The sequence below is a fragment of the Symphalangus syndactylus genome, chromosome 13, assembly GCF_028878055.3.
Source record: "Symphalangus syndactylus isolate Jambi chromosome 13, NHGRI_mSymSyn1-v2.1_pri, whole genome shotgun sequence".
In the NCBI taxonomy this organism is placed as follows: Eukaryota; Metazoa; Chordata; class Mammalia; order Primates; family Hylobatidae; genus Symphalangus; species Symphalangus syndactylus.
Genome location: NC_072435.2, coordinates 30,720,814 through 30,737,866, shown reverse-complemented (window position 1 = coordinate 30,737,866; position 17,053 = coordinate 30,720,814). Strand labels below are relative to the sequence as shown.

The 17,053-nt window shown below is 48.7% G+C and overlaps 1 protein-coding gene across 10 annotated transcripts in view; it reads right to left on the bottom strand.

Moving 5' to 3' along the window:
* Positions 1–17,053, bottom strand: part of ZNF541 (zinc finger protein 541) — a 52,591-nt gene continuing 35,538 nt past the window's right edge. For 5 of the 10 annotated variants that reach the window (XM_055237176.1, XM_063615776.1, XM_063615773.1 and 2 more), the window contains 8 exons: positions 12,173–12,236; positions 11,392–11,534; positions 10,903–11,006; positions 8,860–8,935; positions 8,235–8,323; positions 1,163–1,303; positions 789–964; positions 1–687 (listed from right to left, as the gene is read on the bottom strand). In XM_055237176.1, coding sequence (XP_055093151.1) covers positions 534–687; positions 789–964; positions 1,163–1,303; positions 8,235–8,323; positions 8,860–8,935; positions 10,903–11,006; positions 11,392–11,534; positions 12,173–12,236 — 947 coding nt within the window. In that variant the 3' untranslated portion in view covers positions 1–533. Of the gene's footprint in view, positions 688–788; positions 965–1,162; positions 1,304–8,234; positions 8,324–8,859; positions 8,936–10,902; positions 11,071–11,391; positions 11,535–12,172; positions 12,237–17,053 lie in introns of those variants that run through there. The other 5 variants (XM_063615774.1, XM_063615775.1, XR_010115261.1 and 2 more) reach the window with 5 other exon arrangements.

Genomic DNA, 17,053 nt, shown 5'->3' with positions numbered 1-17,053 from the left:
TCAAGAACTCAATTTAATCAGATTTACGAGTTGACACGTACAAAAAACACCGAACAATGCAGAATTCATCGCAAGACTAGGGACTGAATTTGGAAGGTAGAGTCCCTGCCCCGGGGAGGGGCCCAGCATGTTAGAGATCTCAAGGTTTTTTCCCACTGATTCTCTACGTCTTGGCCTTATCTAACACATGAAACCAAACCCCACAACTGAGGCTAAGATTTAAGAGCTACCCAGAGCTAACTTTTCCCCTCCCCAAGCCTCCCTGCTCTAGAACTGGAAGGGAAAGAAGGGGAGAGACTATGAATCTAAGGAGAGTGGAGCCTCCAGCGCCACCAGACAGGGACTGCATAGCTGTCCGACAACTGAGCTCCTCCTGCCTATCTGTGGCCAAATGCCCGCCATGTTTGCAGGCAGGTTGGCCAACGGGGGACAGGGAGGGTGGGGGGAGGCAGAGGGGTGCCCAAACACCCTGGAGAGGCCGAAGGGAGGAGGGGCAGCACTGGAGGCCCCATTCGGACTTGCTGCCACGGGAGTCACCACTGCAGGGGGCCGATGTCAGCTCCCAGCTCCTCTTCCTTCAGCTGGAAGGGCTTCACCGGCCACTTCACCCTGATGATGGGCTCCACGTGGTCCTGAAGGCGGTGCCGCTTCATGTGGGCATTTCGACTCTTGATCTTGTCAAACACCCTGAGGAGTTGCCAGAGGACATGGGGTCAGAGCAGGGAGGAAGGGATCACAGGGGCTGAGGCTGGGAGCCCTGGGAGCGTTTCCAGGAGAAAGCTGGGTACCTTTCACACTCTCTGCATGGAAAAATGCCCTGGCTTTCCGCGCTTCCAGACAGCTCGGGGGTCCGCTTAGGGCCGGCATTTGGGCTGCAGCTGAGGATGGACTCCCTCCTATAACTCTTGGTCTTTAACTCGGGAGTTGGATGGTGGCTGGGTCTCTCCCGAGGGCTGTATGGGACCTGCAGAGGGAGCAAAAGTGACATAAGGGTGCTGACCTGTCCTGCTGTAAGAGAGACACAGAGCTGGGGGCATACGTGTCTCTTGCAGGGAAACCCTTCCATCAGGAGCACCCCCGCCCTCTGACCCCACCCTCCAACTCAACGGGCAGCAGGCACTGGGAGGAGAACGAGCTCCCAACACGGCCCCAGTTCCTCTACCTTTTCCTCTGTCCTTTCCACCTCCTCCGGCTCTCTCCTGACTCTCTTTTCTAGCCCTGGGGCTCGGCCACAGTCAAACTTGATCATTTTTTTCCAGATGTAATAATACTCAACGCACTGAGCTACCGTCTTTGTTTGGATCTAGTGAAAGAAAACAGGCTGTGGCCGTGCCACGTGGGCCCTGGGAGTGTGACCTTGCCATTGGGCCAGCCACCTCCTTTGGAAAGCCCTTCAGAAGCACCTCTTCCTTTGGCTTGGCGTTACCACTCACCACAAAGGCACAGGATCACAAAATCCTTCCTGGGGACGAGGGCGTTCAAAGTGGAGCCACCCAGTAGCCACCAGTACCTAAGCCTGCACACTCTGAGCAGCCATTCCAGCCCAGGAATTATTTCCTAAGGAAGATGCGCACAAAGGTCCCACCAGGTACGCCAACTGTGACATCATGCTAATAAATCGGAATGCCCTCTGCAGGCAGAATACCACACAGACATTACAACAGCTAGGCAGAGCCTCTAAAGTCTTGGCAGGAAGTGACCCACTCTAGAAGAAAGGGAGGTTTTGAGTGCAGAGTGTGAACCTAGGGGATTATTTTCCCATTCCTCCACTAAGAAAGGATCCCACTAAAAATAACTTCTGTTAAAAACAAAAGGGAAGTTGGGCTTGGTGGCTCATGCCTGTAATCCCAGCACTTTGAGAGGCTGAGGCAGGAGGACGACTTGAAGTCAGGAGTTCGAGACCAGCCTGGGCAACATAGCAAGACCCCATCTCTACAGAATTTTTTAAAAATTAGCCAGTCATGGTAGTGCATGCCTGTGGTCCCAGCTACTTAAGATGCTGAAGCGAGACGATCGCTTGAGCCCAGGTGTTCAAGGCTGCAGTGAGCTTTTTTTTTTTTTTTGAGACAGAATCTCGCTATGTCGCCCAGGCTGGAGTGCAATGGCACCATCTTGGCTCACTGCAACCTCCGCCTCCCGGGTCCAAGTGATTCTCCTGCCTCAGCCTCCTGAGTAGCTGGGATTATAGGTACCCTCCATCATGCCCACCTAATTTTTATATTTTTGTAGAGACGGGGTTTCACCATTTTGGCGAGGCTGGTCTCGAACTCCTGACCTCAGGTGATCTGCCTGCCTCGACCTCCCAAAGTGCTGGGATTACAGTCCTGAACCACCACACCCGGCCAGCAGTGAGCTATGATAGTGTCACGGCACTCCAGAGCGAGTACCTTTTTTTTTTTTTTCACTGCAACCTCCACCTCCCAGGTTCAAGCAATTCTTCTGCCTCAGCCTCCTGAGTAGCTGGGACTATAGGTGCGCACCACCACGCCCAGCTATTTTTTGTGTTTTTAGTAGAGACAGGGTTTCACCTTATTGGCCAGGCTGGTCTCGAACTCCTGACCTCGTGATCTGCCTGCCTCAGCCTCCCAAAGTGCTGGGATTACAGGCGTGAGCCACCGTGCCCGGCGAGTGCCTCTTAAAAAAAAAAAAAAGAAAAAAAAGAAAAGTTTAATTGCTCTAGGAAGAAAATTTCTCAGGAAATTAAATTGGCTATTGAGCTAACTCCAGAAAAGACATAATTCCACCCAAATGTTTTTCAGCTTTGTGAGTATTCACAAATTTGGAGTCAAAACAGCACAGACTCTGCCTAAGAGACATCAGTAAGTTTAAAAAAAAGTTGGACTTCTGCTTCTGAACAAGATGGAGCAACAGAACCAGATTTACCCTCTCGTCCGAAACAATGAAAACACAGAGTCAAAATATAAACAATGTTTGGCAAGACACCAGGCGTCATTCAACAAAGGGCAGTGAACCCTGACAGGAAGCAAGCTGCCACCACTCCGGCTTATCAACTTGTGTTTCCAGGCCACCACCCAGGCAGGGGCAGTTTAGGCAGAACCCAGCAGGACTTAGGGAGCTGAGGTGGAGCACAGTGCCCCCGGAGACCACGGCAGTAGAGCCCACAGGACAGAGGATGGGAGAGGAGAGAGCTACACACAGAACATTCCAGAGATGGGGAGCAAATTTCCCCCAAGGACTCAGCCAAAGACTGCCCAGCACATGCATAGGAAGAGACCAGCCAAAGCTGGGTAAAGAGCCATCCAAAAGGATGAGAGGGGAAAGTGCCTGCTGCTCCTACAGGGCCAGGAAGAGTGCCCGTTCCCACAGCCAGAGTGGGAAACTTCATGATGCAGGGGGCACTGGGTAGGGTAGTGACACAGTCTTGCCTCAGTAAGGAGAAATAATCAGCCTTAGAGAAGAGCTATGCTGGTCCCATCTAAAAAATCTAAAACTGAATCTAAAAGTAACTGTGTCCCAGAACAAAACTCAAGAATATTTATAAGGCTGCAAAAATATCCAGCATCCAACAGCTAACATTCACAATGCCTGTGATCTGGTGAAAATCACCATGCATGCAAAGAAGCAGGATAACATGGCACATCAGGAGGAGAAAACCCAATCTATCAAAGTCAACCCATCACAGACATAGGTGTTAGAATGAGCAGGGAAGGACATGAAAGGTTACCATAACTGTTTAATATATGTTCAAAGAGTTATGCCAGAGGCCAGGTGCGGTAGCTCACTTGTAATCCCAGCACTTTGGGAGGCCGAGGCAGGAGGATCACCTGAGGTCAGGAGTTTGAGACCACCCTGGCCAACATGGGGAAACCCCATCTCTACTAAAAATACAAAAAATTTAGCTGGGCATGGTGGCATGCGCCTGTAATCCCAGCAACTCAGGAGGCTGAGGCAGCAGAATCGCTTGAACCCAGGAGGTGGAGGTTACAGTGAGCTGAGATCGTACCACTGCACTCCAGACTGGGTGACATAGCGAGACTCCGTCTCAAAAAAAAAAAAAAAAGAGTTATACCAGAGCTAGGTGTGATGGCACACACCTGCAGTCCCACCTACTCATCAAAGCTGGAGGATCACTTGAGCCCAGGAGATGAAAGGATGCAGTGAACTATGATCACACTCCTGTACTCCAGCTTGGGCGACAGAGTGAGATCCTAGATCTTAAAAGAAATAAGACCAATAAAACCTTCAAAACACTGCTAAGAGAAATTAAAGATGACGCATAGAACACAGCCCCTGTTCATGGGTCAGAAAATGAATGTTGTTAGAATGTCAACTCTCCTTGGCCGGGTGCGGTGGTTCACGCCTGTAATCCTAGCACTTTGGGAGGCTGAGGCAGGTGGATCACCTGAGGTCAGGAGTTTAAGATCAGCCTGGCCAACATGGTGAAACCCTGTCTCTACTAAAAATACAAAAATTAGCCAGGTGTGGTTGTGCGCACCTGTAATCCCAGCTACTCAGGAGGCTGAGGTACGAGAATCGCTTGAACTCGGGAGTTGTAGGTTGCAGTGAGTGAAGATCGCGCCAGTGCACTCCAGCCTGGGCAACAAGTGTGAAACTCTGTCTCCAAAAAAAAAAAAAAGTCAACTCTCCTCAATTGGCCTATAGAGCCAATGCAGTACCAATCAAAATTCTAGCAGATTTTTTTTTTTTTTTGGTAAAAATGGATAAGCTACTTAGAAAGTTCATATGGTAATACATGATTTCAAGACTTAGAAAGCTACAGTAGTAAAAACAGTATGGTATTACATTTTTTTGTCTTTTCAACAAAAGGTACAAATGAATATCCACATGTAAAAAATGAACTTTAACTCATACTTTACACCATATACAAAAATTAACACAAACTGAATTGTAAACCTAATTGTAAAACCTAAAACTATAAAACTGCTAGAGAAGGCCGGGCGAGGTGGCTCACGCCTGTAATCCCAGCACTTTGGGAGGCCGAGGCAGGCAGATCACGAGGTCAGGAGATACAGACCATCCTGGCTAACACAGTAAAACCCCGTCTCTACTAAAAATGCAAAAAATTAGGCAGGCATGGTGGTGGCGGGTGCCTGTAGTCCCAGCTACTCGGGAGGCTGAGGCAGGAGAATGGCATGAACCTGGAAGGCGGAGCTTGCAGTGAGCCAAGATCTCGCCACTGCACTCCAGTCTGGGCGACAGAGCGAGACTCCGTCTCACAAAAAAAAAAAAAAAAAACTTCTAGAGAAAACAAAGGGAAAATCTTTGTGGTTGGGTTGGCAAAGAATTCTTAGATACAACACCAAAAGCACAGTCCATAAAAGAAAAATTAATAAATGACTTCATCAAAATGACAAAATTTTTCTTTAAAAGACATTGTTAAGAGATTAAAAAGCTACAGATTAGGAGAAAACATTCGCAAAGCATGCATCTGTATAAATGACACGTGTCCTGAATCGATAAAGAACTGCTACAACTCAATAATAAAAACACAGCCGGCTGGGCGCGGTGGCTCATGCCTGTAATCCCAGCACTTTGGGAGGCCGAGGTGGGCAGATCACCTGAGGTTGGGAGTTCAAGACCAGCCTGGTCAACATAGCAAAACCCCGTCCCTACTAAAAATACAAAAATTAGCCAGGCGTGGTAGCAGGCGCCTGTAATCCCAGCTACTCAGGAAGCTGAGGCAGGAGCATCGCTTGAACCTGGGAGGCAGAGGTTGCAGTGAGCATGGATTGCGCCACTGCATTCCAGCCTGGGCAACAGAGTGAGATTCCATCTCAAAAAAAAAAAAAAAAAAAAGAAAACATAGACATCCCAATAAAAACATATGCAAGAGATATGAACAGACACCTCACCAAAGAAGGCATACAGACAGCAAACAGGCCCATGAAAAGATGCTTAGCATCGTCAGTCGTGAAGGAAACACAATGCGATGCCACCACACTGTCATGAGAATGGCTGGAATTAAACGGACTGGCCCTACCCAGGGCTAGCGAGTTTGTGGAGCAACTAGAAATCTCATTTCCTGCCGGTAGGAATGTGAAATGATACAACTACTTTGGAAAATTGTTTGGTGGTTTCTTAAAAAGTTAAGCATACACCTACTAAGTCATTCCATTCCTGGTATTTACTCCTCCAGAAAACAAAGTACATGTCCATACCAAGACTGGTACCTGAATGTTCATAACGAATTTATTTATAGTCACCCCAAACTGGAAACCACTCAAATGTCCACCAACAGACAAATGATTACTTAAACCGTGGTACATCTGCCCAGTGGAATACTATTCAGCAGTGAAAAGGGGAGACCTATCAATACATGGAGGCCGGGCGCGGTGGCTCACGCCTGTAATCCCTGCACTTTGGGAGGCCGAGGCGGGCGGATCACGAGGTCAGGAGATCGAGACCATCCTGGCTAACAAAGTGAAACCCCGTCTCTACTAAAAAATACAAAAAATTAGCCGGGCGCAGTGGCGGGTGCCTGTAGTCCCAGCTACTCGGGAGGCTGAGGCAGGAGAATGGCGTGAACCCGGGAGGCAGAGCTTGCAGTGAGCCGAGATCACACCACTGCACTCTGGCCTGGGTGAAAGAGCAAGACTCCGTCTCAAAAAAAAAAAAAAAAAAAAAAAAAATACATGGAACATGGATGAACTCAAAATCATGACGCTGAGTGTGAGAAGCTGGACCAAGTAGAGTCCATACTGTGTGACTACTCCATTTATAGCAAACTCTAGGAGATGAAAACAAATTTACAGTGCTCTGGTAGATCAGTGCTGACTGAGGACAGGGGGTGCAACAGGGAGTGATTACTATGCGGCAGGAGGAGATTCAGGGCTGAGGGACATGCTCATTATCTTGACTGTGGTGATGGTTTCCCAGGTATAGTATCAATATGTCAAAACTTAGCAAATCTTATTATACTTCAATTATGTGCAATTTTGTGTACATCCAATTTTTTTTTTTTTTTTTTAGAACAGAAAATAAGCAGCAGGACATTATATGCAGTGAGATCTCATCCTTTGGCTTTCTTCGGCAGGGGGAGAGTCTCATTTTGTCGCTCAGGCTGGACTGCAGTGGCGCAATCTTGGCTCATTGCAGCCTTCACCTCCCAGGCTCAAACAATCCTCCCACCTCAGCCTCCCGAGTAGCTGGGACCACAGGCACGCGGCACCATGCTAGGCTAGTTTTTAACTTTTTTGTAGAGACAAGGTCTCACTATATTGCCCAGGCTGGTCTTGAACTCTTAGCCTCAAGCAATCCTCCCACCTTGGCCTCCCAAAGTGTTAGGATTACAGGCGTGAGCCATTGCGCCTGACCTCATCCTTTTTTTCTTTTTTTGAGACGGAGTTTCACTCTTGTTGCCCAGGCTGGAGTGCAATGGCGAGATCTCGGCTCACCGCAACCTCCACCTCCCAGGTTCAAGCAATTCTCCTGCCTCAGCTTCCCGAGTAGCTGGGATTACAGGCATGTGCCACCACACCCAGCTAATTTTGTATTTTTAGTAGAGACAGGGTTTCTCCATGTTGGTCAGGCTGGTCTCGAACTCCCAACCTCAGGTGATCCACATGCCTCAGCCTCCCAAAGTGCTGGGATTACAGGCATAAACCACCATGCTAGGCCCTTTTTTTTTTTTTTTTTTTGAGACAGAGTCCTACTCTGTTGCCCAGGCTGGATGGCAGTGGCACAATCCCCACTCACTGCAACCTCTGCCTCCCGGGTTCAAACGATTCTCATGCCTCAGCCTCCTAACTAGTTGGGATTACAGGCACTCACTACCCATGCCTGGCAAATTTTTGTATTTTTAGTAGAGACGGGGTTTCACCATGTTGGCCAGGCTGGTCTTGAACTCCTGACCTCAAGTGATCCTCCCGCCTTGGCCTCCCAAAGTGTTGGGATTACAGGCGTAAACCACCATGGCTGGCCCTTATCTTTTTTAAAGTACATGCATACCTATATATATAAAATTTGTACAGACGGAAATGCGTGTTGCTTGGTGGAATAGGTAACAGAGGTTGCCAAGCAGAAGTAGGACTGCGGGGAGGGGCATGGAGGACTGTTCTGTGCAGGTGATGCAGGTCTGTACCATCTGGAGCTGTTCATGAGGATGGCTTTTTGACACTGTAAACTGTCTACAGTAAGAGTGCTGCCACAGGAAGGTGAGGGTGGGGCCCTCCAACCCCCGACCAGCCCTGCAGCTCTAGCTTGTCTCAGCTGTGTGAGACAGGGCCTTGGACACCAGCCCACATTCACTTTACCGTCTTGTGTATCAAGTAGAAGTCCTTCTTGTGGGCATAGAACGCCTTCTTAAAAAGCCTCCTCTCTATAGGGGTCCAGACGTCTGAACCTATCAAAGAACACAGCCGACGGGGAAGACCATTTGTCCTGGGACCACAGCCATGGCTGAAATGCAGACCACCTTCCCTTTTATAGCTGCCATTACTGAGTATCAATTATGTGCCAATCTCATAAAAAACTCAAAAAGTCTCCAGAAGGGAGGGACCACTACTAGCCCCACTTAACAGATGTGGCAACTGAGGCTTCAGTTGCTTGCTAAAGGCAGGTGGGGGCCCTGGCATCCTGTTTCCAGAGCTGATGGGTTCAACCACTGAACCTAAGCCCATCTCCCCTCCCTCTGGCCGTGATCATTCCCCTTCCAGCTGGGCAGAGTCCGTAAGGAAACCACTGGGAAAGGGTGAAGCAGGATCCCACTAGCAGAACGTGGCGCCCACTGAGTCATCCTGACAAGGACAGGCTCTTCTGAAAGGCAGGCAAAGGCCCCGAGGAGAACTCCAGGAGGCAGGGGCAGAGCTTGCAACAGAGCTGGCCGATTCACAGGGGTCTCAGCTGGGCCAAACCAGCCCAGCAGCCTTTCCCCATCACCTGTGTAGCGATAGTCAGCAAGCAGGTGTGTCCGTGGCTTGTGGGGCCCTCGGAGCAGGAGAGTCTCCAGGGCGACCTGGAACAAGAGGAGTGACAGGCTGCCCAGGACCAGGTGGGGGAAGAGGACCACCGGCATCCTCCCATTCATCTGAAAAACACTTGCGGCTGTACCTAAAGTCACTGCCTGTCCCAGGGCTATTCAAAGTTGCCCTGGATGGGCCGCCAGCCTGTGAACTGTCTGTGCGTGCATCAACTGTGTCACCAGGCACACCACCGAATGCAGCTGAAGTTATTTTTTCACAGCAAGCCTATCTTGACGAAGGAGACTGTGTGTGGATTTATTCTGGCACAAGTTCCTTATTCCCTCAGAGACTGGCATTTTGAGGAGTATGACCCTTGCGTAGGACCCCATTTTTATTTTCTTCATAGCACTAGTCAATAGCTAACAATTGAAAATATTTTATTTTATTTTTAAAGATGAGGTCTCACTACGTTGTCCAGGCTGACCTCCAATTCCTGGGCTCCTTCAGCCTCTGCCTCCCAAGTAGCCAGGAATACAGGTGGGTACCACTGTACTCAGCTAGCTAACAATTTTCTTTTCTTTTCTTTTCTTTTTGAGACAGAGTCTTGCTCTGTCACCCAGGCTGGAGTGCAGTGGCATGATCTTGGCTCACTGCAGCCTCTACCTCCCCAGTTCAAGCGATTCTCCTGCCTCAGCCTCCCAAGTAGCTGGGACTACAGGTATCTGCCACCACTCTCTGCTAATTTTTTTTTTCTGTATTTTTACTAGAGACGGGATTTTACCATGTTAGCCAGGCTGGTCTCAAACTCACGACCTCAGGTGATCCGCCCGCCTTGGCCTCCCAAAGTGCTGGGATTACAGGCTTGAGCCATGCGCCAGGCCTAGCTAACAATTTGACTTTCCTAAAATGTAAGCCCCCTGAGGGCAGGGATTTTATCTCGATCACTAGTGTAAGCCATCATTGCAGAGTTTGCATAATTTGTGAGGCCCACTGCAAAATGAAGATGCAGGGCTCCTTGTTTAAAAAGTATTAAGAATTTCTTTTTTTTTTTTTCTTTTTTGAGATGGAGTCTCACTTTGTTGCCCAGGCTGGAGTGCAGTGGTGCGATCTTGGCTCACTGCAACCTCCAGCTCCCAGGTTCAAGTAATTCTCCTGCCTCAGCTTCCCAAGTAGCTGGGATTACAGGAGCCCACCACCATGCCTGGCTAATTTTTGTATTTTTAGTAGAGATGGGGTTTTACCAGTTGTCCAGGCTGGTCTCGAACTCCTGAGCTCAGGTGATCCACCCATCTCGGCCTCCCAAAGTGCTGGGATTACAGGCGTAAGCCACCGCGCCTGGCCAAGAATTTCAAGACAGAGACAGCAGAGCATTAAACCAAGCGTGGAGCCCCTCAGATGGCCCTGGCCCCAGTGCCTACAGTACAGGCAACCAGCAGGTACCCAATAAATATGTACTGCCACTCTGCTGAGGACCTGCTATATGCCAGACACTGCCTCTCAGGTTGGTGAAAAGCAAGACCACGGCATGACTCTTAGATCCTTAACACAGGCAATATGGCTCTTCCTCTCCCGCTCCTCACAGTTAGACTTTTAATTTACTTTCTAACACCCAGAATTGTGAGGGGGGGGTCCTTGGAGTAGGTAGAGGCATTTATGTTGCATCAGAGGTTTGTATATATGAGTTTTCAACTGAAAGCTAAAACTCAAGGAATTAAGTAGATGAATGCAGGCCTGAGCTGGGTCTTCGGGGCTTCCCTTCTCCAGTGCCCCCTGAGATCTCAGAGGAACCCCTGCACTTGGTTGTTGCCCCAGACAAGTAGCTACGAATTGGGCCCACGTCTTAGCATTCCCCTACAGTCCATGCACAAGGACCACTGCAATCCCAAAGCTGCTGTGGAGGAGGATGGGCGGCCTTCTTCCAGCTTCCATCCGCTGTGAACCCCCAGGCAGATGGCATGTCACATGCACCTAGAACCCTGGGCCCCAGGAAAGCAGGGAGGGTCCCCTTGCTGTGCCTCACCTGAACGTTGCCCTGAGCCTCGTGCAGGCAGTGCAGAGCGAGCTCCAGGTTGGTGCCCCCTCCTGGCATCACGCTGGAGCACGCCACGTTGCAGAGCTCGGTCACTGTTTCCAAGAAGGACATGAGGAAGAGGAGGCACACAGGAGTCATCAGGTGCTAGGGAGGAACCTTTCCCGAGAGACAGCAGAGAGGGGGTGCCTTTCCCTTCTCTCTTCTGCATCTCAGGGAGGGACAAGGAGGAAGAGCAGAACCCTGTCCCCGGCACCCGCTCTTGATGGCCTGACCAGCCACCATGTGACAAAAGAGGTAGGGGAGGGAGAATGCAGCAGGGAAGAAGCAACGCTGGCCAAGAGCCAGCTCCCTCCCATGCCCAGGGGACACTGCTTCTTGGATCCAGTGGTCAGGAGTTCAAGACCCAGGAGTAAAAACACCCTGGAAATGGAGGGGGAAGAAGGGCCCTTAGGAATTCAGCCCCAAAGCCTCAGCCACCTCTATCCTGTGTCTCTGGGTTGATCATCATATCTCCCCATGGCTTCCAGACCAGAGAAGCTACATGCTCGTCAGTTCCAGCCAGGGATCTCTCCTGGAGTTCCGGGATCTCTGCCTGAAACCGGCTTCCTATATTGATATGTCTGAAATGAGGCCACACACACAGATAAGGGAGACGTACAAACATGACTGAGATGGCAAGTGAAATGGAGACGCTCTGTATGCCCTGCTCTTGGGCCACAGCCTGCTCCATGGAAACCCTCTGCTGTCTCAGGTGCATCAGGTACATGCTGTCCCCGACGGACGCACACAGGCATTTCAGAAACTTCTGCAGGGACACTTCCTCCCTTCCTGTTTTCCTTCATTGCCACATTTCTCTCTCAGGGTCAAGGCAGGGGAGGTACAAGCTGACACCCGGCATGTGTCTATGTCCACACCATAGCCATCCAGCCACATCCCTCAGGCATGCTTGAGTCCCGCTCTGTGCCATCACCAATTCTACCTGGAACCCCAAGGTCCAGGGCATTCTGTCCCCATGTGCCACATATATATTTCTAGAAGGAATAATTTTGGGGGATTTTCATATATATATATATATTTCTAGAAGGAATAATATTGGGGGATCTTCCTACATATATTTGGAAAAATCTACCACTTCACGCCTAGGGAGCCTATGTGAGTAAACCTGAACCCCCCCATGGGAAGAAGGAAACCTTGGAAAAAGTGACACTAGAACTCAAGGTGGGGTAAAAGCAGCTTCACTGGAAAGGACCCAACTTACGGCTCAATGCTGATCTTGGTGTCATCCTTCACCACACAAATGCCAAAAGACCCATCCACTTGATCTAGAAAGCACAGAGTGAAAAGGCTCAAGAAGACAGACAGCAGGTAACCGACAGGGTCCTCTGCCTGCCTGTGTGGACACAGCTGAAAGCAAGGTCTTTAAGATATCATGGGTTGGCCAGGCGCAGTGGTTCATGCCTGTAATCCCAGCACTTTGGGAGGCCGAGGCGGGAGGATCACAAGGTCAGGAGATCAAGACCATCCTGGCTAACACACAGTGAAACCCTGTCCCTACTTAAAATACAAAAAAAGTGCTGGGCGTGGTGGTGGGTGCCTGTAGTCCCAGCTGCTCGGGAGGCTGAGACAGGAGAATGGCGTGAACCTGGGAGGCGGAGCTTGCGGTGAGCCGAGATTGCACCACTGCACTCCAGCCTGGGCGACAGAGCGAGACTCCGTCTCAAAAAAAAAAAAAAAAAAAAAAAAAAAAAAAAAAAAAAATCCCATGGGAGAGGGCAGCGCTTCAGAAAAGGTAGAGGAAGGAACTCAGCAAACAATTTAACTCATGACAAGTATATGTATGTATAAAAACAGCACACTAAAGTCTCTGGAAATTGTTCTAAGGTCATTCAGCACTTGGAGAAATATTCATTAAAAAAAATCAACTAGGCCGGGTGCGGTGACTCACGCCTGTAATCCCAGCACTTTGGGACACTGAGATGGGCGGATCACTTGAGGTCAGGAGTTCAAGACCAGCCTGGCCAACACGGCAAAACCCCATCTCTACTAAAAATACGAAAATTGGCTGGGCGTGGTGGCATGTGCCTGTAATCCCAGCTACTTGGGAGGCTGAGGCAGGAATTACTTGAATCCGGGAGGCGGAGATTGCAGTGAGCTGAGATTGCGCCACTGTGCTCCAGCCTGGGCAACAGAGTGAGATTCCATCTCAAAAAAATAAAAAATAAAAAATAATCAACTGAATATTGGTAAGAACAAGAGGCTGTTGCATCTGAGCTGTGACCTGCTCCCTTACCCAGCCAGCTCCCAGCTCCAAGGGTTCCATTCCAGGTAGGTGCAGCCCAGACAGGGGCTGCCTCTCCTGTCAGCTCCCATGCTTAAAGAATTAAAGGAAGATATAATGACAATTTCTCATCATAGACAGAATATCATTAAGAGGTAGAAATTATTAAAAAGAGAGAACCAAATGGGAATTCTGGGGTTAGAAAGTAAAATATTGGCAAGTGAAGCTGTTGAGGAAAAAAAATAAAATAACCAAAATAGGGCTCAATAGGTTTGAGTTGACAGGAAGAAAATAATCTAAACATGAAGACAGACAGATCAATAGAGACTATGGAATCCGAAGAACGAAGAGAAAAAGAATAAAGAGAGCCTCAGAGAAATGTGGGATACCATTAAGTACAGCAACTACATGTAACAGGAGTACCAGATGGAAAGGAGAAAGAGACAGAAAGAAATATCTAAAGAAAGAGGCCTCGTCGGTGGCTCACGCCTGTAATCCCAGCACTTTGGGAGGCCAAGGCGGGCCTGAAGTCAGGAGTTCATGAGCAGCCTGGTTAACATAACAAAACCCCGTCTCTGCTAAAAATACAAAAATTAGCCTGGTGTAGTGGTGCACCCCTGTAATCCCAGCTACTCGGGAGGCTGAAGTGGGAGGCTAACTTGGGAGTTAGAGGCTGCAGTGAGCCGAGATCATGCCACTGCACTCCAGCCTGGGTGACACAGCAAGACTCTCTCTCAAAAAAAAACCCCTCCAAACCACCCCCCAGAAACAAAAAAACAAAACTTAAAAGCTACAGTAATCAAAAGTTAAAAGCTACAGTAATCAAAACAGTGTGATACTGGCATAAGGATAAGTATACACATCAATAGAATTGAACACCCAGAAATACACCCACACGTTTATGGTCAATTAATTTCTAACACTGAATTGTGCTGAGTCAATCCAATGGGAAGTCTTCAAAAAATGCTGCTGGAAGAACTGGATATACACATGCAAAAAAATGAATTTGGACCTTTACCTCGTGTAATATATAAAAGTTATCTTCAAATTGATTACAGACCTAAACCTAACAGCCAAAATTACAAAACTCTTTTTTTTTTTTTTCTGTTGCCCAGGCTGGAGTGCAGTGGTGCCATCCTGGCTCACTGCAACCTCCACCTCTCAGGTTCAAGAGATTCTCTGTCTCAGCCTCCTGAGTAGCTGGGATTACAGTGCCCGCCACCACACCCAGCTAATTCTTTTGTATTTTTAGTAGAGACAGGGTTTCACTATGTTGGCCAGGCTGGTCTTGAGCTCCTGACCTTGTGATCCGCCCACCTCAGCCTCCCAAAGTGCTGGGGTTACAGGCGTGAGCCACCGTGCCCGGCCCAAAATTACAAAACTCTTACAGGGAAACAGGAGTGACTCTTCATGACTTGGGTCAGGCAAATCTTCACATATAACACCACAAGAACAAGTAACGAAAGGAAATTGGGCTTCATGAAAATCAGAAACGTTTGTCCTGCAAAAGGACCACTTTACAGCTACTAGGATGGTTATACTTAAAAAGATAGACAATAAGTGTTGACAAGAACGAGGAGAAATGACAATGCTCATATACTGCTACTGGAAATTTAAAGTGGCCCAGCCATTTTGGAAAACAATCCAGCAGTTTGTAAACAGTTAAATATGGAGTTACCATATGACCCAGCACTACACTCCTAGGTATCTACCCAAGAGAGCTGAGAACATAAATCCACACAAAAACCTGTACATAAGGCTGGATGTGGTGGCTCAGGCCTATAATCCCAGCACTTTGGAAGGCCAATGCAGGAGGATTGTTTCACACCAGAGTTTTTTTGTTTTTTGTTTTTTTTTTTTTTTGAGACCAAGTTTAGCTCTTTCGCCCAGGCTGAAGTGAAATGGCACAGTCTCGGCTCACTGCAACCTCCACTGCTGAGACCAGCTCGGTCAGGGAGACCCTAACCCAGCGGCGCTAGAGGAATTAAAGACACACACAGAAATATAGAGGTGTGGAGTGGGAAATCAGGGGTCTCACAGCCTTCAGAGCTAAGAGCCCTGAACAGAGATTTATCCACATATTTATTGACAGCAAGTCAGTGATAAGCATTGTTTCCATAGATTTTAGATCAATTAAAAGTATTCCTTACGGGAAACAAAGGGATGGGCCAAAATACAGGGATAGGTCTGGCTAGTTATCTGCAGCAGGTGCATGTCCTTAAGGCACAGATAGCTCATGCTATTGTTTGTCGTTTAAGGATGCCATTAAGCAGTTTTCCACCCTGGGTGGGCCAGGTGTTCCTTGCCCTCATTCCAGTAAATCTACAACCTTCCAGCGTGGGCGTCATGGCCATCATGAACATGTCACAGTGCTGCAGGGATTTTGTTTATGGCCAGTTTTGGGGCCAGTTTATGGCCAGATTTTGGGGGGCCTGTTCCCAACACTGCACCCTCAGTTCAAGTGATTCTCCTGCCTCAGCCTCCTGAGTAGCCGGGATTATAGGCACCCACCACCATGCTCGGCTAATTTTTATATTTTTAGTAGACATGAGGTTTTGCCATGTTGGCCAGCCTGGTCTCGAACTCCTGACCTTAGGTGATCCACCCGCCCCAGCCTCCCAAATTGCTAGGATTACAGGCATGAGCCACCATGCCTGGCCCACCTCAGAGTTTGAGACCAGTCTGGGCAACATGGCAAGACCCCCCTCCCTACATAAAAATAATTACAAAAAATTAGCCAGGCATGGGGGTGCATGCCTGTAGGCCCAGCTACTCTGGAGGCCGAAGCACAAGGATCAGTTGAGCCCAGAAGGTTGAAGCTGCAGTGAGCTGTGATCATACAACTGCACTCCAGCCTGGGTGACAGAGTGAGACCTTGTCTTCCAAAAAAACCCAAAAAATTTCTATATGAATGTTTATGGCAGCATTATTCATAATAGCCCAAAGTGGAAACAACCCAAATGTCCATCAACTGATGAATAAACAAAATGGGGCCCATCTGTACAAGCGAAAAATGTTCAGCCATAAAAAGGAATTGAGCACTGATATGCACTACAATATGAAGAGACTCTGAAAACATGCCAAGTGAAATAAACTAGACACAAAAGGCTGCATATTGTATGATTCTACTTACATGAAATGTCCTGGATAGGCAAATCCAAAGAGAGAAGAAGGCAGATGAGTGGGTGCCCAGGCTGGGGGAAGAAGGGACTGTGGGGATACGGGCGGAGTCACTGCGAATGAGCTCCGGCTTCTTCTGGGGATGCTAAGCGTGCTCTAAAATTAAGACTGTGTGTTGGCCGGGCATGGTGGCTCACGCCTGTAATCCCAGCACTTTGGGAGGCAGAGGCTGGCGGATCACGAGGTCAGGAGATCGAGACCATCCTGGCTAACACAGTGAAACCCTGTCTCTACCAAAAATACAAAAAATTAGCCGGGCATGGTGGTGGGCGCCTGTAGTCCCAGCTACTCGGGAGGCTGAGGCAGGAGAATGGCGTAAACCCGGGAGGCGGAGCTTGCAGTGAGCCGAGATTGCGCCACTGCACTCCAGCCTGGGCGACAGAGCAAGACTCCGTCTCAAAAAAAAAAAAAAAAAAAAAAAAAAAAAAGACTGTGATGGGTGCACGGCCTTGTGAATATCCTTAAAAACACCGCATACTCTAAATGGGTGATTTGCATGGTATGTGAAGTACAGCTCAATACATCTGTTAGGAAAATTACATAGGCCAGGCCAGGCGCGGTGGCTCACACCCGTAATCCCAGAACTTTGGGAGTCTGAGGAGGGTGGATCACTGGAAGTCAGGAGCTCGAGACCAGCCTGGCCAACATGGTGAAATCCCATCTCTACTAAAAATACAAAAA